The sequence below is a fragment of the Phialemonium atrogriseum genome, assembly GCF_030411735.1.
Source record: "Phialemonium atrogriseum strain 8032-3 unplaced genomic scaffold QBC33scaffold_16, whole genome shotgun sequence".
NCBI classification, from domain to species: domain Eukaryota; kingdom Fungi; phylum Ascomycota; class Sordariomycetes; order Cephalothecales; family Cephalothecaceae; genus Phialemonium; species Phialemonium atrogriseum.
In genome coordinates, this window is record NW_026848153.1 from 439,492 (window position 1) to 464,771 (window position 25,280).

General features: G+C 56.3%; 7 protein-coding genes across 7 annotated transcripts; 4 read left to right on the forward strand and 3 right to left on the reverse strand.

Annotated features, from left to right (window-relative positions):
* The first annotated feature begins 2 nt into the window (after positions 1–2).
* Positions 3–2,273, forward strand: QBC33DRAFT_542207 (WD40-repeat-containing domain protein). Its single transcript, XM_060428245.1, has 6 exons — positions 3–206; positions 263–316; positions 370–421; positions 474–992; positions 1,049–1,534; positions 1,601–2,273. The coding sequence occupies exons 1-6, from the start codon at positions 173–175 to the stop codon at positions 1,779–1,781; spliced, it is 1,326 nt and encodes a 441-aa protein (XP_060282432.1). The 5' UTR covers positions 3–172; the 3' UTR covers positions 1,782–2,273.
* Positions 2,274–2,962: 689 nt separating this feature from the next.
* Positions 2,963–4,444, forward strand: QBC33DRAFT_453620 (uncharacterized protein; the record flags this gene model as incomplete). Its single annotated transcript, XM_060424695.1, has 1 exon — positions 2,963–4,444. A coding segment is annotated over one exon (1,482 nt), but the record flags the coding sequence as incomplete, so codon positions are not given.
* A 2,187-nt stretch (positions 4,445–6,631) lies between these two features.
* QBC33DRAFT_453904 (uncharacterized protein) lies at positions 6,632–8,826 on the reverse strand (the record flags this gene model as incomplete). The annotated part of the gene is made up of 4 exons (XM_060424705.1): positions 6,632–7,558; positions 7,724–8,430; positions 8,546–8,603; positions 8,671–8,826. The coding sequence occupies 4 exons, from the start codon at positions 8,824–8,826 to the stop codon at positions 6,632–6,634; spliced, it is 1,848 nt and encodes a 615-aa protein (XP_060282434.1).
* A 2,991-nt stretch (positions 8,827–11,817) lies between these two features.
* On the forward strand, positions 11,818–12,246 carry QBC33DRAFT_560127 (uncharacterized protein; the record flags this gene model as incomplete). The annotated part of the gene is made up of 3 exons (XM_060430031.1): positions 11,818–11,863; positions 11,930–12,005; positions 12,075–12,246. 3 exons carry the CDS (start codon positions 11,818–11,820, stop codon positions 12,244–12,246), a joined length of 294 nt encoding a protein of 97 aa, XP_060282435.1.
* A 1,277-nt stretch (positions 12,247–13,523) lies between these two features.
* Positions 13,524–15,485, forward strand: QBC33DRAFT_516123 (uncharacterized protein; the record flags this gene model as incomplete). Its single annotated transcript, XM_060426127.1, has 1 exon — positions 13,524–15,485. One exon carries the CDS (start codon positions 13,524–13,526, stop codon positions 15,483–15,485), a length of 1,962 nt encoding a protein of 653 aa, XP_060282436.1.
* Positions 15,486–17,370: 1,885 nt separating this feature from the next.
* On the reverse strand, positions 17,371–20,705 carry QBC33DRAFT_453458 (uncharacterized protein; the record flags this gene model as incomplete). Its single annotated transcript, XM_060424686.1, has 3 exons — positions 17,371–17,650; positions 17,732–19,435; positions 19,486–20,705. The coding sequence occupies 3 exons, from the start codon at positions 20,703–20,705 to the stop codon at positions 17,371–17,373; spliced, it is 3,204 nt and encodes a 1,067-aa protein (XP_060282437.1).
* A 2,456-nt stretch (positions 20,706–23,161) lies between these two features.
* On the reverse strand, positions 23,162–23,900 carry QBC33DRAFT_579076 (vesicle transport v-SNARE protein VTI1; the record flags this gene model as incomplete). Its single annotated transcript, XM_060431113.1, has 2 exons — positions 23,162–23,249; positions 23,305–23,900. The coding sequence occupies 2 exons, from the start codon at positions 23,898–23,900 to the stop codon at positions 23,162–23,164; spliced, it is 684 nt and encodes a 227-aa protein (XP_060282438.1).
* Positions 23,901–25,280: the final 1,380 nt, after the last annotated feature.

Genomic DNA, 25,280 nt, shown 5'->3' on the forward strand with positions numbered 1-25,280 from the left:
CAGCTCTCATCCTCCCCAATCCAGCCAACCAACCAAGTCTAAACCCCCGAGTAGGTAACGACAAGTCTAGGTTGCCAGTCCTCGGAATAATCCGATTCAATACATCGGCCCTTAGAATTCTCACTCACAATCCGTTTCTCCTTTCAAGAAAACTGAGCCAGAACCTGTGACAATGGGGCCAACTGAGGTCGTGGACGACGTGGACAGTAAGCCTCAATTAGGCCTCTTGCTTCAGAAAACAAACACTGATGCAGCCTCACAGTCGAGATGGGTCAAGAAGAAGATGACGACCAGGAGCAGAAGCTGATCAATGAGGGTATGCTATGATGATGACTATTATTTCTCGGCTCTTTGTGCTAAGTGCGGCAGAGTACAAAACTTGGAAGAAGAACAGCCCCTTCCTCTATGATATGATCCTGAGGTAAGTGCCCACTGTGATGATATTGCCCCTCTCGCTTACTTATTCTTTGCAGCACTGCATTGGAGTGGCCAACTCTCACGACCCAGTGGTTCCCGGATGTTAAAGCTCCGAAGGACAAGAACTACCTCGTGCACCGGGTCCTGATTGGCACCCACACAGCGGAGGGCAAGCCGAATTACCTGCAGATTGCAGAGGTTGAGATCCCAAAGACTGTTCAGCCCAATCCGAATGATTACGACGAGGAGCGTGGCGAGATTGGTGGCTATGGCAGCAAGACTTCCTCTGGAGATGCCCCTGCCATCCGCTTCAACATTACCCAAAAGATCGATCACCCGGGCGAGGTCAACAAGGCGCGCTACCAGCCCCAGAACCCCGACATCATCGCCACTCTCGCCGTCGACGGCAAAGTCCTGATCTTCGACAGGACCAAGCACAGTCTGACTCCTACCGGTTCGCCATCTCCCCAAGTGGAGTTGATTGGTCATAAGTCGGAAGGGTTCGGTCTCAACTGGAGTCCACATGACGAAGGCTGCCTTGTTTCCGGTAGTGAGGACACAACGGTCTGTCTGTGGTATGTTCTACAGCATCATTATGCTATTATTTTGATTGCCCATTGACGCTTCTCAGGGATTTGAAAATGTTGCAGGGCACTGGCAAGACGCTCAAGCCTTATCGGCGGTATACGCACCACGCACACATCGTCAACGATGTGCAGTATCATCCTTTCGTAAAACATTTCATTGGCAGTGTGTCGGACGATTTGACTCTCCAGATCGTGGATGTTCGAGAGCAGCAGACCTCCAAGTCTGCCTTGACCGCGCGGAATGGGCATACTGACGCCATCAATGCTCTTGCTTTCAATCCTCGGTCCGAGTTCATCATTGCTACAGCATCGGCAGACAAGACGATCGGGATTTGGGACATTCGGAACGTACGGGAGAAGATCCACACCCTCGTGGGCCATGGCGATGCGGTCACCTCTCTGGCCTGGCATCCTAAGGAGTCTAGCATCCTGGGAAGTGGTAGCTATGACCGAAGGATCATGTTCTGGGACCTCAGCCGAGTGGGCGAGGAACAGATGCCCGAGGACCAGGAAGATGGTCCACCGGAACTGTACGCCATCCACACCCCTCCCCTGTCGCGTTTCTCCTTGAAACTGACCTGAATGACTTGAAATAGGCTCTTCATGCATGGTGGCCACACAAACCATTTGGCCGACTTCACCTGGAACCTGAATGACCCCTGGCTAGTCTGCAGCGCCGCGGAAGACAACCTGCTCCAGATCTGGAAAGTAGCCGATTCGATTGTTGGCCAGGACGACCAGGACATGCCTCTCGACGAGATGGGACAAGACTCTTAGGTGGGACGCCGTCGAAATATAGGGGGAACGAGGGCGGAAATAAACCAGAAAGCGATGGCGGCACCGGCACCGGCACTAGCAACTACAACAAGCAGGAGCCGGAGCCGGACCGGGATTGGAAGCGGTGATGAGGACGATCTTGAGGCCAGCAGTCACAGCTGTGATGAGGACTATCTTGTGGCCAGCAGTGGAACCGAAGATGGGGACTATCTTGTGGTGGAATCGAAGACGAAGATGAAGATTAAGATGAAGCCGAAACCCTCGTACGAGACAGATCTTCCTCAGTACCTTGGGAGGCGGAGGCTCGGTCTTTGGTAAGGCTGCCAGCTACGTTGGACAGTACCTATTCTTCCTTGCTATGGATCCATGCCAAATGGCCATTGCACATATGTCATGTCACTACCCTAGCTTACTACGGTGATGTCTGGGGAGTGGCTATTAGTTATCTTGATAGCGAAGACACAGGACGATTCGATGAAGTCTCTCTAGTGCATTTGCATCGTCAACGACTAGTGAACTCCTAGGATACCCCTAAGCTTGAAGTGAATGCCATTTAGGTGGGAAAGTAGGCGCTCTATTGAATTCCATATTGTCCCATTGTCTACCTATTACTGTGAGGCAGAACAAAGGTAGGCAGATGGCAGGTACCTCAGTACTCTAGAATACGGGCATGTAGGTAGGTAGGTATATAAACAAACAACCTCTGCTTTCCCTTCCCTACACCTCTCACCCTAGCAACGCCAGTATCCCCACGTTCTGATTCTCTTCTCCCCCCTTCAAGAGACTACGCATCCACGCGTTTCTTGCCCTCTCCTGTCTTCCCGTTCATTTCCCTTTCCTCAAATTCTGCCTTTTCAAAGCCGGTCACGGTACGAGACGCCACAATGTCTTCACCCCTCGCCGCTACGAGTAGCGGTCCAGGCCACGGCCAGCGACCGGTCATTCCACTCCCGCGTCTTGACGCCGGAGTGTTGACCAAGTTACAAGCAGAGATTGCCCTCGAGATCCCACGAGACTACGACACCAGCGCCTCTCAGTGGCGCCTCGCCGACGCCCAGGCGGCTCGTGCCGGTGCCCGCGATAATGAGATCCAGCAGGAGGGAGTGCAGGCCGATGGCCCCACCGTTGCGGCCCTGTTGGACGGGGCCTCGTCCTCTCCGCCCAGGAAGAAGGCCCGCATGATGAACGGAGACGCCCTGGCCCTGGTCCAGAAAGTCTACAAGGAATCTGTTCAAGCCGATGTCGCGGATGGCAAGATTGAGAACAACGAGGACGATGGAAAATGGCTCCAGCACTTCGATGGCCAGTTCCAAGAGCTGCCAGCTCACTTCCAGGGCCGTCTGGCTGAGTATTTCACCAACCAGGCCAATCTACATGCCACCTTGGATGTCTTGAGCCTGGAAGATGGGACTGGTCTGGACGCCCACGACACCAATGGCAATCGCGGCCAGGGCAGCACGTCTGCCAGCTTCGACCTCATCGGCTCGATCAGCTCCAGGGTCGAGTTAGCCGTCGAGGTGGGCAAGTATCTCCGACCCAAGGACATCCTCAACCTGTACAGCGTCAGCCGGGACTTCCACGACGCCATCAACGGGTTCCTGACGAGCAGCATGCGCGCCTGGGCCGAGGTCATGGCACCCACCAGCGCCAAGGCGTTCCCCTTCGAGATCTACAAGGGCACCTGCGTCCTCGACCCGGCCGGCCGACTGGAGAACCCGGACGTGTACCACTCCCACGGCAGCCTGCCGGGAGAGACGGAGGAGCACGTCGTCACCAAGGGTGAATACACGACGAACGTCATCTTCACAGACAACATGCCGGGACGGGTCCGATATGTCCCCTCCCTGGTTTGGCTTCAAATGGTCGTGGCCCGCGAGAAACGCGTGCGTGATATCCTCGCTGCGCTGGCCCGAGGCGGGCACCGCGTCCCCCCTGAGACGCACATAGTCCTCAAGAAGCTATGGCTGCTCATGGACATGCCATCCAACTTCCAGCGCCAGGTACTCATGAAGAACGAGAAAGTGTTCACCGACGAGGACATCTACGTCGCGCAGCTCTTCTTCGTCAAGCTCTACCTGCGCCTCAACGACCCCATCTTCGGCCCCGGAGCCGGCATGCTGATGCGTCCCCTACTGGGCCAGCGCACGGGTCTCACCCCGCTGTGGCGCTTCCTCCGCGGCAAGGCCTTCACCAGCCTGCGCGAGGTGGTGCAGCTGCAGGTGCTCTACAACATGCCCCTGACCACGGACCAGGCCGAGACGGGCCTCCCCGTCTTCGGCGTGCCCGTCGAGAGCGTCGGTATCGGCCACCTCGAGGGCTGGGGCCGCGGGGCCAAGCACCTCCTGCGGCCCGACGAGCTCGTCATCGCCGAGTCGACGCGCCGCCAGTTGGAGCTGCCCACCCACCTTGAGGCCATGGTTGCCTACGGGCGCGTCGACCTGTCCACGGGCTCGGACCTCGGCCCCACGCTGGACGAGATGTACATGAGCGACGACGACCTCGACGAGGCGGCGCCCGACGGCGAGCGCGGCATCCACGGCGGGTGCGGCAACGTGCCCTTCCGCTACCGCGAGTGGACGCCCAAGCTGGCCCGCAAGATGCGCTGGGACGCCCTGGCCGCCGCCGAGCGCGACGCCATCCTCGACGACGACCGCGACGAGATCCGCGGCAGCCTCGCCTGGGAGGACAACTCCGAGTTCGACCACGAGCCCTACCAGGACGACTTTGACGTCCCCCCGGCCGCCGGGGCCGGCAGGATCCCCATGGCGATGAGGCCCGCGACCATGGCGGACGCCCCCGCCACCATCACGCACCCCCGGGTCGTGTCCAACGGCTCCGTCACCACCGTCAGCTCCTCGACCTTCTCCGCCGCGACCACCAACGAGTCTATCTCGTCGGCCCCTTCGTCCCGCGCCGCCTCTCTCAACCTCGGTGGCGGCGGCATCACCATGCAACGCGGCATCGGAGGCATCGTCGACATCGAGTCCCTGGACTTCAGCAGCCTGACCCTGAACACGTCCGTGTCGGAGACGACGGACGAACAGCAGGGACAGCCGGACAACAACCACAGCAGCAGCGGCAACAACCACGAGCATCAACCCGCCGGCCAGCAGCAGCAGCAGCAGGAGGAGGAGGAGGACGTCTCGAGCGCCGTCGCCAGCTCGCTCGCCGCCATCATAAGCGACGAGGAGCTAAAGCGCATGGACGACGACCTCAAGTCGCTCGCCGACATGGACTACTCGGAGCTGGAGCTGAACATCGACTGGGACAAGCTCATGGCCGACTACCGCCGAGACTTCAAGGACCTCTACGGCCAGTCTCCCACCCCCAGCATGGGGGCCGTCGACCCGGAGGACAAGGAGGGCCCCGCCCAGGACGAGGTCGAGAAGCTGAAGAAGTACTACCGCAAGTACTAGTGTTTTTTTTTTTTATCTTCGTTGGCTTTCCTCCCTTCTGTTTCGCATGGGGGATATGATATTGTCTTTCGTCGTGGGTTAATGCAGGAGGGGTGCTCTGGTTGACTAGGCGTGGAATAGACGTCTGAGTGCTTCGTCCTTGGCTTATCGCTTTAGTATCTCTAGAGAGAGAGAGAGAGAGAGAGAGAGAGAGCAATGACTGGCAACGACGCATAGGAGCAGGATTGACCAACTCTGGAAGGGCCATCGTCAAGAATATGGCAATTGATAGGTACCCTGACATGTACGGATTACTAGTATAGAACATAGGACAATAAAGAAAAGGATTCCCACTTGGGCTCGAGGCTGTTCCGCGCTCCGAATTATGCTGTATGTATGCTAGCTAGGTCAGGTCATTGCGGATGAGTCCAGAATCCGGCGTGTAGATGCATAGCATAGGAATAATAAGGGGAAACAGGCCCAGGATTTTGGTAGCTGTGCATTTGTATTTATTTGTCCAGTCCTCGCAGTATGCAACAGCGCAAATGCCTAGGGGGAAGGGGAGGGGGGAAATTATTAACAACTACTTGACGAGGCGGTTAGAGGTAGTATAAACCTTCGCCGTCCTCCGTCTCAGGGAGAGAATGCATCGGAAGAGAAGCAGCTTTTTGTCAAAAACAAGGGGAAAACAACCATCCTCCCTTCCAGGCCCAACCAACACCTCGCCCCTTCCGCCTACTCCACCCGCTGCCCAGCCAGCAATTTCGAGTCGAAGGATAACAACACACACACACACACACACACACACACACACACACACAGACACACGCACACACAGGGTTCAAGTACTCGGTCTGTGAGACATGACGCAGAAATAGATAGAAAGACAGGATGTTTGCGGAAAATAAGACGAAGGAAGAAAATAGGAAAGAAACAAGAGCGAAGAGGAAACCGGAAACTGTGAGGAACAAAAAGGCCAGATATATCCTTTACACTCCCTTTCGCTATGCACGCCCCCGTACCTTCCAGCCAATGTCCTCTTTGGAACAACCAGTCCGTTTCGGGTGTGTCGAGCCGTCGAGATGGAACCCCGTCTTCCAAACGAGGACATGACATCCAGTCCGTACCTTTCCGTAGCCAGATACAATGTCGGTTGAAAAACTCCGCCCCGAGGGTTCCTGTAAGAATACGACATTCGTTTTGTCTTTCCAGCCGTTTGCAATTTTTGCCCACCGTGACCTTCCACCCGCTCCCCCCTTCCCTTGACACCGGTGTGCCTGTGTCATTTGTATTCTTCCAAATCCCACCACATCTCTCGAAACCAAAGGTAGTTCCACAAGTTATTGCCCACTCAAATGCTCTATGTCCTCGTCCCAAACTTGCCGCGAAAGTAAAACAAGCTCCATGCGAAGTAGACCAAGGTCCTGGTGTAATCAACACGTCTCCGACAGCATCCTACGCCGGCGACTTGCTAGGAGGAGCGGAGCCTCCATTCTGGCGCGCGTCTCCGCCGCTAACCGAGAGGCTGCCGATGCCAGAAGACAGGAAGGCAAAGGGGTCACTCTCGTTCTGAGAGTAAAAGTTGTTGCCCGGACCGGCAGAGGCCGGGCCGTTGCCAGCAGACTGGAAGGCAGCCTCGGCAGCACGGCTATCGAAGGGTCCAGCGGAATGGGAGCCTGGGGCAGGCCCGAAGTGGGTGTTCAATGACGGGTAGGGAGCGGCGCCGCCTCCCAGCCCGGATGGAAGAGCATAGGTGCTCGGCGGCCCTCCAAAGTGCTGGCCATAGGCGCCACCTGAGGGGAAACCTCCAGCGGTCGAAGCAAAGGGTCCCGGTCCAGGGGTCCCGGCCATCGACCCTTGGTTCATGTTATACGAGGACGGCGTATCCATTGGCGAGGGATATCCCGAGTCGGCTACCACGGCAGCAGCAGCACGGCTGGCGCCACAGCGGAGGCAGCAAACGTTCTTGGCGAAGTTGTGGTAGCCGCAGACCTCGTTACCGCACTTCCAGTCGCCGGCGCGGAACGGGACCACCCCACTGCCGCCCATCCGCCCATGACCGCCACCGTGGCCGTGGTGTCCACCCATATGTGGAGGAGGAGCCATCATGGCTGGCGGACCGTAGCCATAACCGTAGCCCATGTCCCCCGTAGGGCCGGCATTGACGGCCGGGAACGAGCAGCGGAAGCAGGCCGTGCGCCGCTGGAAGTTGGAGAAGCCGCACGACGGGCAAGTCCAGTCACCGGGTCTCGGTCTGTTCTTGCTAGGAGGGAATGGGGTGAGAATCTCGGCGGCGCGGTCCAGGACACGGCTCGACGATGGCGAAACCTCGATCGCCTTCTCATTCAGGGCTCGACCATTCATACACAAACTCTCGGCGGCCTGGGAGGGAAGTGGGTTAGCTGAAGTAATTTCCCGGCAAGTTCCGAGGCCGAGCAGATGTAAAATATGAGGGAGGAGTATGGAACAAAGAGAGAGAGGGGGCGGATAGAATAATTAAATTCTTGATGGAATCAGAAAGGCACAGAGGTAGGCAGGTGATCATACCTCTTCATGGGAGGAAAAGACAGCAAAGCCAGTCCCAGTTGGCTTGTGCTGCTCTGGCGTACGAAGGGTCCAGAAGGCAATTGGCCGTCCACCAAATTGAGTGAACCAGCTCTCGAGCTCAGACTGGGTTGTATCGTGGGGCAAACCTGACATGTGCAAGACCTTGCTGCGTTCCGATAAGAAGGCACGAACATCGGCACGGGCATCCATTGGGCGGGTGAGGACATCGGGATGCTCGTGTGGAGGCTGAGACTTCCGAATCAGCCCACGCAGGACACGAGCAAGGGTGACAGCCTCCTCCATGGCGCGACGGGGAGAGGCCGGGGCCAGGGCCTGCAGATGGAAAGGCAAGTTATGCTTGATGGGAGCGCTGGACTGCACAGCCTCAACCTCCAGGGCAGCACAGATGTTGCCCAGGGACGAGGGCCCGAACGGCAGGGATTCGGGGTGGTGCTGCTGCCATCTCTGATACTCAGTGCGAAGGTCGAAGGTGCGAGAATGCTGAAGGTAAGGAGGGAGGACAACCGCCTTGTCACGAGCTTCCCGAGGTAGCTGAACACGCAGATCCCAAGCCTCCAAGGTCACGAAGACGAAGTCGAGATTCTGGGCGGTGAGAAACTCGGAAGCAAAGGCATCGAATCGATTGATAGCATCCCTGAATGTACCAGCCGTCCGAACATGCTCCCAGGTGAGGGTCGTCAAGCTCGCTATGGCGAAGCTGATCAGCGACTGAGCTCAAAGTTTGATAACGGGAAAGTTTGATGCGACTTCATCGGACAGGCCCTGCAAATCTAAGAGAGAGAGGAAGGCAAGGAGACTTACTGCATAGAGGTGTAATCGGAGTGTTAATTGGCTTGACCAGTACGCTCTCGCGATGGAGCTGGGACGAGTCAATTAGCAATTTGCCAAATAGGGGGTGCTATGCCCTTGGGGCCGCCAATGCTTACCTCCTCAAGATTGTTGGCATCGAGGAGGATCCACCCTAGCTCTATGACTTCGGCCGAATCCTTGGTGACATAAACGCCATGCTCGTCGCAGGTAGTGGCGACGTGGATGACCAGGTATCGGTCGATCTTGAGAGGCGGGGACTGTTGGGTTGCCATGGCTGCCAACACATGTAAGGTCGGTCGAATCGTGACGGGGAAATCGCGGTTATGAGCTGGAGTCGGAGACAATTCTGTGCAAGGAGATGCGAGTCAGCATCCAATGTCGCGGTTCCGCTGGGACCATACCGAGGGGATTGCAAACCTTGGTGTTTACCGCCTTTGCAAACACAATGGAAAAGTTGAGGTGCAAGATAAGGTTCGCGGGATGTCGAGCCAAAGATACCGAGAACGGCTAAGGGGTGGTGGTGAAAGTGAGCACTTAAGTGACGGATAGGGCACGGGTCTGCGTGATCCTTTCCGTGATGTGCTGCACGCCCTCTCAAGCCTCGGTGAAAGGTAGAGAAAGGGAAAAGGGGGGAAGAGGAAAGAGAGAAGACAGGATACAGGACGAAAGTGAGGAAAAAAGATGATGGAGGTGGATGTTGGCCTGAGACGGGGAAGCAGCACTGGATTTGAAATTTTGGGGTATGGATACCAACTGAGCACCAGAGCAACAATCCTTGAAGCACCAGCTAGGCATTGGAAACGGAAAAGTATTCGGTACCAAGCTAACGCTGCCTGTCCTGGAGACTTGATGGATTCTGCTGCCGGCACAGGTCGCTTATGCAGGTAGCTTGGCGGGGAAGGTACGCAGCACGGTGCCTGGCTCATGGCGCTCGACACATTTGACCCAGGTACCGATACTTCAAACCCCTACAGGATCTCACATCTCAGAATGGGGCAGCACCCCCCTGGCACTGTAACTTGCACATGGGATTAGCGGAGCTCCCTAGTGCATCCACTGTCCTGTATCGAAAAGCTGGGGCCCATCAAATCTCCCGTTTTCTCGCCGTCCGTCACCAAAGTTCAGACCTGGCACCACGGAAGCCAAGCGGGAGCGGCCCACACCTTCCTTGCCTTCCATCTGCTGATATCGATTCATTACTCGAGTCTACACGTGTATATCTCCCGCGTGTACCCGTGGGCAGAGGGAGGTACCCGTAAATATATGGACAACCCTCTTCGCTGCAAATTGTGCCGCCGCCTTATGCGCGCGACCATCCATTCTAATAAACAGCTCCTATTGCCCACCCCTCCTGGCGGAAGAGGCGACCCGGTTGCTCTACTTCGTATTTCAGCCAAAACCGACTCGCCATCACCCCCATGGATCCTAGCGTCTACTATGCAGTAGGTAGGTAGCTACCTAGTTGCAGGCTCTCCTAGCATCTCACGAGAACCATTGGCGAGAAGGCAAGGCAGGCAATGCATACGAATACATATCCAGAATACATACGATAGCTTGCTTAGGTATCCGTACCTCTCCTGCAGAAGTGCGGCGCCTGCTTGTTGGTTCTTCAATCGTCACCCCACGCCCCCCTGGATGGAGATGGACAAAGCTTCCATATCACAGCAGTGCGACGCACTCCCATGTCCTCCTGCGACGCGACACTGTTCCTCCGTGGAGATCCACCCACCCGGTCGTCTTGGCTTGACCACTCACACGGACCCAATTGGGTTCCAGCTCGTTCTTGAGTGCTTCGAGAAACCCAGACGCGCCGTCTGGAAGCAAGAAGCTCCCCTAGCTTCGCCAGCCAGAGTACGGCTTAATAATTGCAGCATTCACATACGCTTCGAATTGAAATTGAATCGATAGATAGGTATTTCCACCGGCCAACAATGCCCCAAGCTCAGTGTGGCATCATGACCAACCCTGGTTGTTTTTAAGTCCAAGGGAGGAGCTCTGACGACAATCTGCAACTCCGCTGCAAGCTCTTAAAGCCGCATGATAAATCGTAGTTGCATTGCCTTTACAAGCTCTTGGTCATAGTGATAGCTATCAGTCTATCCTCGTCGAGTTTGGACCTCCTCTCCATCGTCCTACGAAGTGTGAGCCAAGAATCCATCCACGAACCCCGGCAGGACTTCGGTGGCTCATGTTTCCTGTCTCTGCGACGAGCCTGCAGATCCGAAGCTGTGATCAACGATCCATTTCTCCTCTGTCGAAACAAATCCCAGTGGATGATGGTTCTGGGAGTTTCAACGCCAGGATGACAGCTCCATGTAAACAAACCACGGCATGATGGCGATCTTCGGTTATTGTGATCCGATACGTCAATTGTTCCTAGCTGTCAACATGATTGGGTATCCTGCGTAGTAACTGAACAAACTTCGCAGTCCAGAAATCAAGAGACAGGGATGCCTCAGGTAGGTCTCAATTGTCCCTGACTGTTGACGATTTCTATCCGAATTGGCGTGTCCCAAAAGTCTAAACACCAGGGGTTCCTGAGTGGCTCCACAACTGAACGCCAAGAACTACCTACCTACACTTACGAAGACTTGCTTCGGGAATTCGGCAGAAAGGAACCCTTCCAACATGAGCACGAATCAGACTGATAAGACCACGAAAACCGGGCGACACGATAAAGGTTTGAATAATAGGTATTCCCAAACCATGGGCCAGAATGGATGTTCCTAGCCTTTGTTTGTGTCTTTCGACGACGATGCCACCGTTTCGACCTATTCTTTGGTCTTTTCCTTTTTGCTGATTGTATTCGGCCATGATCCCATCTTTCAGAGCTGATACAACATGTTGTGCTAACTGCAAGTACCTACATGCACTCTACTGCATAATATGTACTGCTATCTGATGTATGTTGGGCTCTCCATGGAGATGCACCTCGTCTGAAAACACTTCTCATGAATATCGGTTGTGACAGGTAAAGGTAAGTGTACCTAGGAGGTACGGTACATGCAACCTGCAGGCTGTGTGGCAAAAGGAACAGTGTGGCGCGCGTGTGTGGCGCGTCCTTGACCTTGGTTGGCTACCTGGACATACGTCATACGATTTGCTGAGCTGTCATATAACATATAACCCAAGGTGACGGCTCATAATACGAAAGGAAGTTTGCCTGCTCCCGCCTTCATCGAACATATCACTCGCTTATTTCGGCGTCAAATAACCATTTGCACAAGAAAAAGAAGAAAAGTGCTCGCTGCAACCTTGAGAATATGGGCGTCGCCTCCGCCATCATCTTGATTATCATCACGCTTTTCTGTATGTCGCGGAACCCGTGTCGCAGCCTGTTCAGCTTTCGGATTTGAGCTAACTTGCCGTTGATAGTGCCTCCCCTGGGCGTCTTTGCAGTTTCTGGCTGCGGAGTTGACCTCTTCATCAACATTTGCCTCACCCTACTAGGGTAAGCCTGCCATTCTCGGCTGCGAATGATTATTCTTCTCGGCTATTGCTAACCCGAACACGCAAACAGATATATACCCGGCCATGTACACGCGTTCTATCTCGAGTGGGTGTACTACGACCGTCGAGAGCAGGCGAGGGAGGGCCGTCATCCAGCATCACGGGCCCCGGGAATTTACAGCGACAGAGTCCAGTCTGGTGGCCATGGCTACGGAACGATCGTCCAACCCACCCATCCTTAATAGCCGCCGCCGAGGCTGAGCTTCCAATGCGAGAGTGGAGAGTGGACGACAAAGAAACGCCCGGTGTGAAGGAAGGGGGCGGGCATGAATCATTAAGAATTATGAGTGCCGGTTCCTGAATGATAAACGCAAAACTCTCTTTTATCTGTTAGTCATGATGCTGAGGTTTAAGCCTGTTTTACGACATAACGAAGTGCACGCCGTTCTTCGGACGGGTTATTGTGCAACATGACGCTGCTTGGGAGATACGCCTTGCCAAGGCTGAGGCGTGACCATTATCAGGAGCCCATAATCAGTAATAGATACCGCATTCTTATCCTCTAGGGACATCTTCGGAGATGAGAGATAAGCAAGACAAGACAAGATACTGGGAAAGGACCCATTGCCTCGAACGGCATGGTTTCTGGTCCACAAGACGGAAATAGGCATTCAATATTGGTAGCCAGGCGAGCCTGCCATGTGTGTACACGTCGACGTGCTGCTGTGGAAGCTTCCCGCTCCAAGACCGCACAGGAAAGACGCTCGCGCTGCTCTGGTAGGAAAGGCGGCGCAGGTCGAGACCAAGGAAACGAGCCGCCCACTGGGAGAGGATGGAGGGGAGGTAGCCGATATTAAATAGCAGAGCGAAGATCTGGGGGAAGTTGAATCAAAAGGTTGCGGGACGAACGACATTGGAATCTGCCGACCTGGGATCAAGTTTCGTGAGGCAGCTAACGGGACTTCGGAAGCTGGCTGGGAAATCGACTGGGGAATCGATCCCCGCCTCTCACGCAGACCCTTGCTCGCCCGCCGCCTGGCCATCCTTTGAACGACAGCCACGACTGCTTGCATCTCGCAGCTTCAAGCCGTCCAATGGCATCGCCCGAAACTTCACCCTAGACCAGACCAGACCAAAGAGCAGCCTTACCCCCTCTCACAATTGAGGAAAATTAAAAAGGACGGAGAGGAAAGAACAGAGCCGACAAATTGCCCTGCCTCCAATCCTCTTTGCACTTACATCTTGCATTGCCCCTCTTTCTCTCCGTCGTGGACATTGCGAGATCCAAACAGATTCCCGAACTTGCGATGCAAAAGCGGGTTGCATGTGCGCCATATTGACCTGCCCACGTTGATCAATCTTGAGACACGCAGGACGGGCACCATGCTGCCTCCTTCGCCTCCTTCGCCTCCGTCTTGCTGACTTGCTCTCCCGCGCGCGCGCCCGGGCTGCCACCACGACACACCTGCATGGTGCAGCCTGTTACCCTGATTCCAGTCTAATCCCGCATCCTGACGCCATGTATATATATAATAAGCCACACGTCGACCCAGACGACGCAGAAACGGGAACAACGAACAACACAGAGCAGGCCTCTTCGTCATCCCATCTCCATCAACTCAACTCGCCCCCCAGCCCCTCCACCTTCCCGCGGCGGCCCTCCAATATCTCCTCCACCGCCAAGGGCGCCATATCCAATCGCCCCTCCAAGAGCAGGAGGCATTCTCTCTCTTTCTCCCTCCCTCCCCTCTTCTTCCAACCACCGAACTCGTCGTCGGCCTCGCTCGTCCCCTCGACCGCCGAGGGTAAGCCGATCCCCCTCGACGACTCTACCGCCGCGCACCGCACGTCGGCTCTACGCGAGCTGAACAGCAACTACCCGTCACCAGTCAACCGCCACCGCCACCGATACGCCAAGTCGAGCGGTGCACAGAGCAGCACCTACTCGCAGCCCGTCATCGTCCGCACCTACAGCGGGCCCTCGCCCTCGCAGGCCTCGTACAGCGCCCACTCATACCACCACCGGCCGCCGAGCGCGACCCGAGGCGGCGGCTCGCGGAGGATCCCCCTACCGCTGCCGGCCCGGGCCCACTCGTACCTCTCGGGAGGCCGCCCCGCCAAACCGACCATAAGTGGGGCCGGTAGTTTGGGAACCGTCGGCGGCGCACCTCCTTCAGCGGGCAAACATGGGCAGCACGTAGCCAACATGCCACGCGCCCATGCCAAGAAAAGCAAGCTGCCCTGGCAGTGGCAGCTGGGGTCGGCCCAGCCGCAGCAGGGGCAGCAGGGGCAGCAGGGGCACGACGAGGCCAAGCTCCCGCCCCTCGAGGCCTTCTCGTTCAAGAGCTTCATGGCCGACTTCCAGGCCGAGGACGGCGGGGCCGGTGGGAGCATCGGTGCCGACCTCGACCGCATCGCCGAGATCTGCGCGCGGTCGAGGTACAGCCTGAGCAACCAGTACGAGGTCCACGTCGCCCCGCACGGCTCCGGCTCCGCGTTCATGAGCCCGGGGGTGTCGTCGTCGGCGGCGGCGGCGGGCGGGAGGAGGAAAGGCAACAACGGGACCCACGCGCCCATGGGCATGGGCGGCCCCACGCTCCAGGCCATCAACTCGGACGACGACGACAACAACGGCAACGGCAACGCCGGCGGCCGGTCGCACCGCAAGCGGAGGAGCGGCGCGCGGCGCAGGAGCGTCGCGTACGGCACCCTGGAGACCATCATGTCCTCGAGCCGGTCCTCGGAGGAGGAGAAGGCCAAGAAGAAGAAGTCGGCCGCCGAGATCGCCGACGAGGTCCGCGGCCGCGCGATGCGCAAGGGCTCGGACCCTCCGGCCGCGGCGCCGCTGGCCGAGGATTCCAAGAGCGGCAGCAGCGGTGGGACCAGCGGCTCCGTAGCTGCGCAGCCGGAGGGGCCGGGCGGGAGGGGCCTCGCCAGGAAGAAGTCGGCGTCCTTCGCCACGGCCGTCATGGACAGCACCCGGCTGCAGCACACCACCCCCGCCGGCCAGAGGAAGAAGAAGAAGGGCGCGGCGACGATGACGACCGCTACCACTACCGCCGCCGCCGCCGCCGCCATCACCTCCTCGCCGCGCGGGTCGGCCGCCACGCTCGTGAGCGAGCCCGCCCTGCCGCAGACGTCGATGGGCCACCTCGAGATCCGGACCGCGCCCGATGACGGGTCCGCGGAACCCCGATGCCCCGATGCCGTCGTCGTCGGCGGCCTGCTGCCCCGCCCGGAGGACCTCAGGCCGTCGGCGAGCGGCGGCTACGTGCCCGGCTGGAGCGCCTGGATTCCGTGGCGGAGCGGTGGCGCGTCGGGGCCGAACCGGCGAGGAGGCGTCGGCGGCGGTGGCGCGAGCCACGCCGAGGGGAGTCTCCGCCAGCTGCTGAAGACAGTCGACGCCAAGGACAAGGGCATGGACAAGGGCAAGGCGGTCGATCGGGAGGACCCGGTCGGGAAGTCGCCGGAAGGTCCCTGAGGCTGGCCAGCGGGCGAAGAGGCCGTTTCGCGCATGTGGTATCCGGGGGGACTTCTCGGGTTGGACAGGCAGTTCGGTTTCTCTCGAAGGCTGTATCACCTTGTCGCTCTTTCAGGAACCAAAAAAATATACCGTTTCGGATTAAAAGGGGTGGGACTATGGGGCTATATGGGACGTTCAAAGAGGAAGGACAAATGGCCAGCCCCGGAAACAAGGCTGACCCGGCTGTTTTCCTTTTTTATTTCCTTTCCTGAGAAATATACCCCCTTTGCTTTCCTTTCCCGTGGCTTGTTACGAGACAGGAATTTCGCTTGGTCCTCTTTTTTTGTATACTTCACCCATTTTCTTGTCGACGATTTGACGATATCAACGCCCCGTTTTATGATGTCTACGAAGTGTTTCGCGAATTTGACTCGCGCAGTCGAAGGTTCTGCGCAGCGGGTGTTTCTTGTGCTTGGAAGCGGAATTACAAAAATCAACTGGGTTATACAGGGCAAGGTTGGGTTGGGGCTCGGTGACATATCTCGAGACTGGAGGGTTTTCAACGGAGATCAGGAGGACTAGCAAGCACAAGTGAGAAAGTTGAAGGACCAAATAGGCATAGGAAAAGCCGACGTCTTCGGGCTAAATCATCATGCTGTTGTTCACGCTTGGTTAGACCCCGTCAATACCGATATACACCACCTCACTATCTCTTGTCAGCCAACCCATGATCACATATTCTCCACCCTTCCTGACATCCCCTGACCAGCCTCAAGTATCCAATTAGCCAACTCTGTCTTCCCGCAGGTCCAGCCGACCGGCACGTCGAACGCTTGGGTCCCACCAGCTCCGGGTCCGGCGCCAGCCCCGGCCTCGGCTTCGGATGCCGACCGGGGGAAACGGGTGTTCCCTCACGGAAAAGTAGGATGAGTGGGTGAAGCGGTGGCTGGGGCGCCACTTTTGGGAGTCGGAGTTCACGTTGCCTTTCTCCCTTTCCCTCTCTTTCCGCCCCTTTTTCGTTCTCTAGGGTAGCCGACGAGAGCACGTTTTCGACCTCCGAGAATTCAAGAAGATAGACAGACACTTGTTTTCATATCCTGCCAGCATTAAAAAATCTGCCGATAGTCCTCTGACATATATGGATATGGATATTTGGAGAAGAAGGCGATGTGCCTTCCCTCTTCCCAGGTCGCCTTTGCCGACGTCCCTTTCTTTAGGCTCTGTCGCATGTTATTCCATTTCGCCTCCCATGATGACTGATTCACCCCTTGTAAATGATACGATGAATATGGATATGCAGAGGGACACGAAAGTTCGTTGTGTATGTATAAGAATTTCCTACTTAATTGAGTCTCTCAGGCCATGCTTGTCAAAGGATAAGACTAACCACCGCGACCCCCTTCTTCCTCCCATTTCGCTGGAAGAATTAGGAAGAGTAGAGCATACCCACCCACATAATAGGCCCCAAGGTCGCCCCAATCGTCCCATGAAATAATATGATCACGCCTTTATGTTCCCGAGTCCATGGCCATAGAAAAATACATTACACGGCCAACATATGTTAATGGACCCGGCTGTGCGCTCATGCAATATTGCGCCCGCCTCAACTGTACACGACAAATGCCACCATTTCCCTCGGAAAGGGGGGGCAGCCCCCTTGTGCCTCTATTCCCGTTCGCCCCGATTAACACCCATGTCCGCCTTGCTTCCCAATCGCCCCGGGACTACCAGCTGCATCCGGGGTCGACCAATCCGACCCATTGGTCTCTGTAATTCACACATCATTAAGAGCCGAGCGCGCGCGCTGGCATCCCTTATACCGGCCTAACGCCAGCTGCTGATCGGGCAACGCCACGCCCATGCAGCGAGGCTGGACCCCCCCCATCCCGCAAAACGGGCTGTGTCATGCCTTGCTCGGTGCCACGTTGGCAGACGAGCCCCCGACAGAGCTCGGTCCAGGCACCCGGTCCGACTGGGCCGGCGGCTTTGGGTTGACATGTGGCTTCTTGGGATTCCGGTGAGGTTCGCTCTCGTCGTTTGGCCTCTTCCTGTCCCTGTCCCTGTCACGGCCACTCGCGGCCTCCTTCGCCAGGGCCCGCTTTGCTTCCTTATCCCTCCTCTCGTTCTCGCGCCGTAGCGCCTTGGACTCAAACTCATGCCAGTCGCCGTCAAGGTTTTGGAGCCTGGAGATGAGAGTCAGCAATTGAAAGAAACTAGGGAAAGCAGATAGAGAGAGTATGGTGAGAATGGAAAAGAAGACTTACTCGATGGCCTGCCGAGGAGGCGGCTCCTCGGTCGTAAAGTAGGGGTGCTCCAAGACCTCGGCAGCTGTCGGGCGCTTTGCTGGGTCGTAACGTAGCATGGCCGCGAGGAGGTCAAAGGCGGCAGGAGGCAGGCGGTCTTTGTACTTCTGCTCAAAAACGTTAGGCTTCCGGTAGCCTTGCCGCAGCAGCTCGAACCACGGCATCTCAATCAGGTTCGGCCACTCTGTCTTGTTCGGGGTTCCGAGAACAGCGTAGATCTTGTCCAGCTGGCTGATCTCGCCGCCGTCTCCCGGGAATATGGCATGACGTGTAAATATCTCCATCATGACGCAGGCGGCGCTCCAGATGTCTACCGGAGGCCCGTACTGGGTCTCTCCGAGCAGCAGCTCGGGTGACCGATACCAGATGGTGATGACGCGGTTGGTGTAATCGAGCTGGTGGTGTTTCGCGTAGAATCTAGCCAGGCCGAAATCAGCCAGCTTGAGGATACCGTCGCTGCTGACTAGGATATTGGCAGCCTTAATATCACGGTGTAGGACACCTCGGTTGTGAAGGTAGTCCAGCCCCTCGAACATCTGCTTCGCTAAATGCTTTTTCTGGGCTGCATCGAGCTTGAAAGAGGGGTGGTTGAGAAGGCCGGTGAGGTCGTGAGACAGGTACTCGAATACCATGAAACAGTCGTTCTTCTCGACCATGACCTCCTGGAGATTGACGATGTTGGTATGCTTCAGTGATTGCAAAAGCTTGATCTCCCGGACCGCAGTAACCGGGAAGCCATCTCGCTCTCCTTCCATGCGTATTCGCTTCAGGGCAACGAGCTTCTTGGTGTAGACGTTTAGGCCCTTGAAGACCTTGCCATAAGTTCCCGAGCCGATGACGGACTCGTTGCCGGGTTTTCGGAAGAAGATCGAGTCAGAAGTAGCCATTTCCGGGGAGAGCGTCGGTCTCGGCTTCGGGCGCCTCATTATCTTTTTGACCTTCCGGACCCTGGGGGTCGGCTCCGCCTGTTGTTGCCTATGCTCGCCGCCACGCGGCCGTGCCGAAGCGGGTTCAGTAGGCACATTTCGGGGCAAGCCGCCGCGGTCCCTGGAGTTATCCCGAGGAGCCTCTCGCCGTGGCGGCGGTGCATTGAACTTTGAAGATATTTCTGGTTTGGGAGTGGCAACGGCGGGCTTGGATGCTTTGAACGCGAAGCTAAACTTAGACGAAGATTGCGGCCCGGTCGGCGGTGGTCGGTTCGGAGGTGGCATCTGGTCCTCTTCCTGGCTAGCCTCTGGCTTTACCGTGTCTTCAACTTGTAAATCTTTCGAGGGGCGGAATGGGTTCTCGCTGTCGTCCATCCCGGTGTCCCCATCATTATGTTCTTGTTCAACACGATTTGAGGATGGAGATGGCTGAGCGCTCAGGTTCGACGCCTCAACTTCGTCGCCTACTCCATGCTGGCCCCGACCATTACTGGCGGGTACATTCGAGTTCCACTGACTGTTCTTGAAGCCGCCGCCGCGATGGTTGCCACGGCCAGAGCCGAACTGCCCCCCCCTGAAGCCGCCTGGCCCTCCCCGATGACCACCTCGATATGGCCCTTGGGGGTATTGAGAAGCCGGACCGTGGGGGGGGTACGGTTGTGAATGGCCCTGGAAATGGCCCTGAGCGCCGTTCGGAGTGCCGTAAGCACCGTGCGGATATTGGGGTGGATATTGCCTACTTTAGTGATTAGCGGAGCATTTCGTGGTAATTCATTGCGATTCACTTACTGTTGGGGTGAATATGGCTGCTGGCTGCTCCAGCCCCGGCCACTTCCGCCGTACGGAGAATGCGAGGGCGGGGATCCGTGATACGACGAGTTGGGTGTTGCGTGCCCAGAAGATTGGGAGTAAACTCGCGAATCGTGTGGGCCTTGGAAGGCGGGTTGCATTGGAGGATTGTAGCCTCCGCGGTAGCCGCCTCGTGCCGACATGTTCACCTCTATGCTGTTTGCTCCAGACGATGGCTGGAACTTCTTGGACGATCCTGGGTTATCCCGGCCCTTCCCTTTTTTGCTAGATTTCGGACCCCTCTGGTCTCGTGGTGAACGGGGTGGAGGATAGGAGCTGCTGTATGAACCGAAATCAGGAGTGGGTCTCCTTCGGGAGGTGGTATCGGATGAAGTGGGCGGCCGACTGCTTCGAGATGCGGGACTTAGATGGCGTGACCTCGAGGAAGGCCGAGAGGTGGGGAGAGGAGATCTGCTTCGATGCCTCGGATGCGGTCGCTTGGGATGTGGAGGGTGGTTCTGACTCCGTCGACTTGAAGACGTTGGTGAGGCGCGGCGAGTTGGGCTCGTTAGCTTGGAGTGGCCAGAGCTTTCTCGGGGCCTCTGGTGGCGTTCTCGGCGCTCGGGGGATCGAGGACGTCTAGATGATGATGGGGTGTCCCGTTGGGATTTCGTCGGATTCGGAGATTTTGAAGCGCCGTTTCCTGGTCGCCGAGGACTGCGGTCCCTCCTCGTCTTCTTCGACGACTGGGATCCAATCACGGGTGGACTCGAGCTCCTTGGGCGTTTTGCCGAGGATGGAGAACGCGACGCAGCGCGCTGTCTGTCGGAGTCCTGCTGGGGGCCTCCCTTCTCTCGTTGGGGAGGATGATCGCGCGAGTAGAGCGGTTCGTCGGAATGCGGGCCTAGAGGCCTGATGCGGTCTCGAGAATCGGGTCTCGGACGTGGCCAATACGGCTCTGATGGGTGGTGATTGGAGCGGTCTTTGCTACGGCCTCGGGATTTGCGGCGGCGTCGTCCGCCGGGTTGCTGAGGCTTCTCGACTGAGCGACCGCGAGGCTTGGCTTGATAGCTCTCTCTGCGGGTGTCGCGGGACCGATTAACAGCGGCAGCGGCAGCGGCAGCAGGCGATGCGGATCTACTTAAAGCAGTCATGCCTCGGTCATCTCGGGTGGGGTCTCTGCGTTGGTGATCACCGTGGCTGCGGTGGGTTTCTAGCATTGCAACATCTCGAGTCCGACATTGTGGTGAAGTTGCCATTGCGGCACGAGAGGCGATTTTGAGTTTTAGTGCTGGTCAAGGCGGTAGGTTTGCCGAGCAAGGGTCCCCCCGCCCACGGCCTAGGCGCTAGACGCGTTGCCAGCAGTGACAACCCCCCGGAAAGTGGAATGGACGTGGTTTCAGTAGCCCGCCAGCAGCCTTGAGCCAGACCAGATATGAATTAAAAACCACCCAGTCAAAGCAAGGTATACCCGAGAGAGATGAGGATGTTGAGGGATGCTGAAGAAATGGTGCGGGACAAAGGTTAACTGAGAGGGAGGAGCAAAACCCCATAGAACGTTTAAATTCACCAACCTTGACCGCGTTGTCGAGCTTAATATCAAGGCTTCGAGGTTCTCAGTGTTGCTCTCCGCGTTGGTTGGGGTAATGGATGGGACCTACCAGTCTTTGCAATTCCTGGACGAGCGGGCTGCCGGCGTGATGTGAACACTCGACGGCCCGTTGCGTTTGCTGCTGCTGCTAGAGGGGCGTCCTAAACGATGCCCAGAGCTCGCAGCCTTCTGCTCTTGATAGACACAGAGCGCAGCGATGCGGGCAAAATACCGCAACTTGCTGGAGGGAGTTTCCTCGACTTCTCCCTCGGCATGCCGTGTCTGCAACCAGCCCACCTCTGCCTCTGCTACACGGTAGTGGTGGCGATAACCAACACCATCGCGGCCCTTTATCAGCCGCGAGCGCAGCTTCTTACCCAACCGTCTGCAGGCCACTACCGCAGAGCATCAGTCAAGAAGTGAAGCCACTATATACTGCAAGATACGGTTTACGGTCCCAGGCGTCCAGCTTGCCAGCCAACCCTGCCCGAAGCTCAGGTAGACCAGTCTTCCATCCCCAAAGAACTGTTGTCTTGCATAGCCCTTAGGCTTTAACCCATAGCGCGGACGGTCGTCTCCAAAAATACCCGCCGCCTTAACCTAAAACGCATTTGCGATTCCTCCGATCAATTGTCCCTTTATTGGACCGTTGCCGGTTGGTGGTTGGCGTAATGTTGACGATAGAGTAAGGAGCTCGCGCCAGCAACAGAATGTCCGGTGCCGGGAGCGAGAATGTCAGGGCAGATAGCGACAGGCTGTCCTCGTCACCTTGTCAGAGCACGACAGGTTGATGCGATCACCATTTCATGGGCACCCTCGTTGGGCCACCAAGTAAGGGCCGGACATAGAAGCGACCTGGCCCCCGACTGTTTCCATGTCCAAGGATCGCGAGATCTGATCCCACGACACACCTCCACGGGACCTCCAGGATGTCATTCAAGGTGGAGCGAATGGCTAAGGATGGCTCCCGGACTGTTCCCGGACCTGGTCTCGTTGACGATCCCCCAGCGACCCGAGGTCATGACACTGCCCAAGATTGCGCGGCTGATAGTGCAGCAATGTATCAGATACTTCGTAAGGGTAAGGGTTTGGCCCAGTCTGTAGGATGCTCATGGGAATGAGACACATGACGGTGTGTGATGTACCGTAGAAGGGCCTGGCCGGGATAAAAGCACCTGCCACCAAGGAATCCAAGCCCAACGCCATGCGAGCCAAGATGTGCTATTCTATTACAAATTCTCGCGTTGACTTTCCACTGCTGGGTGGCATTTGAGCTGCCGTGAATCGAATAAGGAGGGCAATTCGAATGGCGGTCAGGGAGGGAGGGTACTTGGAGCATGGAGCTTGGAGATAGAGCGCCTCTCAAAATCGGACAGCTTCACTGGTCCTCCCAAGCGGTCAAGTGCTGCCAGACCACGAGTGCCAAATCGGGCTCCTTCGAAAGACAAAATAGAGCCATCAGCGGTGTCGCGGACATGGATCCGCCAAGGTAGAGTATCTCCGGGTAGAGGAGAAGATAAGGTGAAGCAGGAAGTTGATGGGGAACTGAGCCAGCCACTTCATCAAAGGCTGGCCCTCGCTAATTTTCGACGCCTCAGGCAGAGGCGGGGATCGAGCGCAGGTCGCCTGGAATTATCACGTGACCATATTTCTCAGGCATTGCAGAGAGATATCCCTTCTTATCCCTTGGTCACTAAAATGGCCTCAAACTGACCTTGACGCCGACTTGGGCGAAGTAATCCTCCTCATTACTCGTATTCCCTTACTAGTCTTCGTCCAAATAGCTGGGCATGAGAGGGATGAGCTGACGATATCTCTGTACTATTCAAAATCAAGGGGACTCCGGTTCGCTAGCCATACCATATCTACATAGTTAAACAAACCCCAGTTGAAGCTCTGGGTGAAACTGCTCGATCTTCCGAGATCACCATTAAAACGCCTCCTCTCCTGGACTCAGTCAAGGTTCATCGCTTCCCTCTCAAGTCATCCGGATCCATGCATCTGCTAGACTTCCCTCTCTCCCTCTCCGCGTTGGTTCTCTCGACGTCAGATTGGTCAACAAGCTGACACCCGATTCTGACGAAATTATCTGAACTTGCTGAAGACAACCGCAACGATGAGCAGAACCAATATCGTAATAATAGCAATAGTAATCACCCGATTTGTAGCCATCCTAGAGACTATGTTATTATAACTATTCCTCTTCAAGGAAGGAACAGATAGATTACCTGCGTGCCATTCCCTTCAATGTCTTGACACTTCGATCAACATAGCCCTCGCTCTCGTACAGCATCCGTGTAGTATGGTCGATCGTTTCACGCTGCCGCTGCAGTTCAGCCAGCGTGCTGGCGCCGACTGTCTCGGTCTCGGCAGCCAGCGCCTGGCTGGCCTTCAGACGTTGCGTGCTGCGGTCGAGTCGGTCCGTCCCCGCCAGCAGCTGCTGGCGCTGCTCCAAGTGGATGTCCGCCGACGAGCTCGGATCATCGCGGAACCGCGCGCCGAACAGCGCGGCCTTGTCACCGGCCAGGGACTGCAGCTTGCGCCGGTAGCCGTCGATGTCGGTGTTGTAGTCACGGAGCCGCCGGTTGATCGAGGTGCGCGCTGTCGAGGGCACGTTTTGCTTCTCCATCTGCATCTGGTCGAGCAGCTCGCTGGTTTCTTCTAGCGCCCGTTCTGCCGCACTGAGCGCCGCCTTCCGCGGCTCCCCCGATAGCTCCGCAATCTGTTCGAGCTTCTGTGTTAAATCGGCCTGCACCAGCTGATACTCTATTTCGTAGTGCTTGAAAAGCTCCGTACCAGCGTCGGTGTCGAGGGGGTTGGCCATTGTGTGAAAGCGGGGATGGAGATTCGGGTTTATGAGGATTTTGTTCAGAGGTTCGATTCCTGGCTTGCAAAGATGCGTTGTGCGACCAAGTGGCTGTCAAATGGGTTCTGTTAAAGGTGACGGAGTCGTCTATAGGCAAGCCAGGTAGGCAACGATGCAGGAAGCTCGGACCAACCATGGAGCATATGACCATCCCACGTGACATACATCCAGGATTGTACGCATAAATATGAGGTACCTAATGTAGATACTTACAGGTATCTACCTACACAAGTATCTACAGTGGCAAGCACTAGACTCCTAAACTCTTTGACAGGTAAGTCCCTTGTTGTAGAACATGGCTACTTCACCCGTGTGTGGTGTGGATTCACCAATTCACCACGCTCACCTTCCCAATTGTTAAAGTTCGTCTTCTTAAGATCATGAGGCAACCTAGGTAGGCAGCCAGCCATTACTTGTCATGATGCGACGGATACTATGTATGTGCATGTATAACGTCAACCATCCAACAATCCTCCCTCGGTGGATGTTGAACAAGTTTCCAAGGTAAAACACTTGCCTCTTGGGGGTTAATTGGGTAAGAGAATTGAACATCTTTGTCCAACTTGTCCATCTTGTCCATCTTGTCCATCTTGGCTCTTCCTGGCGGGAAACGGAGTTGCGCCAGTCAGATGCGATATTGGGAACCCCGCAATGACGGTGTCGTCATCCTGACTAAGCCATGGATCTGGGTGCCTGATGAATGGTACCTATTTTACTGTTCGTTGGTATCGTACACTGCGGATGACTCTTCCGAGGTATGGAATCTTTCATTGGGACGGGAGTGTTCTAGGCGGCCTCGTCGAAGAGAGTTTTGTCAAAAAGGGTCCAGCACAACCTCGCCACCAACTTGGCGTCTGAGTTTTTTTTCCGTCTTACATGTATTGTATTTTCCTACTTGTCGCTTAAGCTTGGGAACCTGGTAAAAACCAACGAGATTTGAGAATACGAAGAAGCTAGTCCAGAGATAGGTCGTGGATTGAGCGATTATCTTCGGGGCGGCAACAAGTTTTGAGTAGGCTAAATGAGAGCTGAATTGAAGAATGGGTGGGTGTCTGAGGCGTTGCCAGTGCTACCTACGTAATGGCGAGTATTTTGTTGCAGTAGCTCAATGCAGCTCCCTGGAATGGGGGACCCTGCAACAATATGTATGCAAAGTAGGAATTGACTACATCGCTAGCTGTTGCCCCCCCGAGTCATCAGACCCATTGCATTACTTATTTGTACCTCGCCGCCCGCAGATCCTCTATCTCCTCGTCGCCCTCATCTCGAATTGAGAAACCTTGTCCAAAATAGCCAAAGGATACTGCTGGCTTGAGGCTCTGAAAGGTTGTCCATAAA

What these genes read in the sequence shown, in the direction of transcription:
- QBC33DRAFT_542207 (XM_060428245.1), top strand. Translation starts at nt 173, where the DNA reads ATGGGGCCAACTGAGGTCGTGGACGACGTGGACA. An exon ending in GCAGAAGCTGATCAATGAGG is followed by an intron (nt 317 to 369) that starts GTATGCTATGAT and finishes TAAGTGCGGCAG; the next exon opens with AGTACAAAACTTGGAAGAAG. An exon ending in GACACAACGGTCTGTCTGTG is followed by an intron (nt 993 to 1,048) that starts GTATGTTCTACA and finishes GACGCTTCTCAG; the next exon opens with GGATTTGAAAATGTTGCAGG.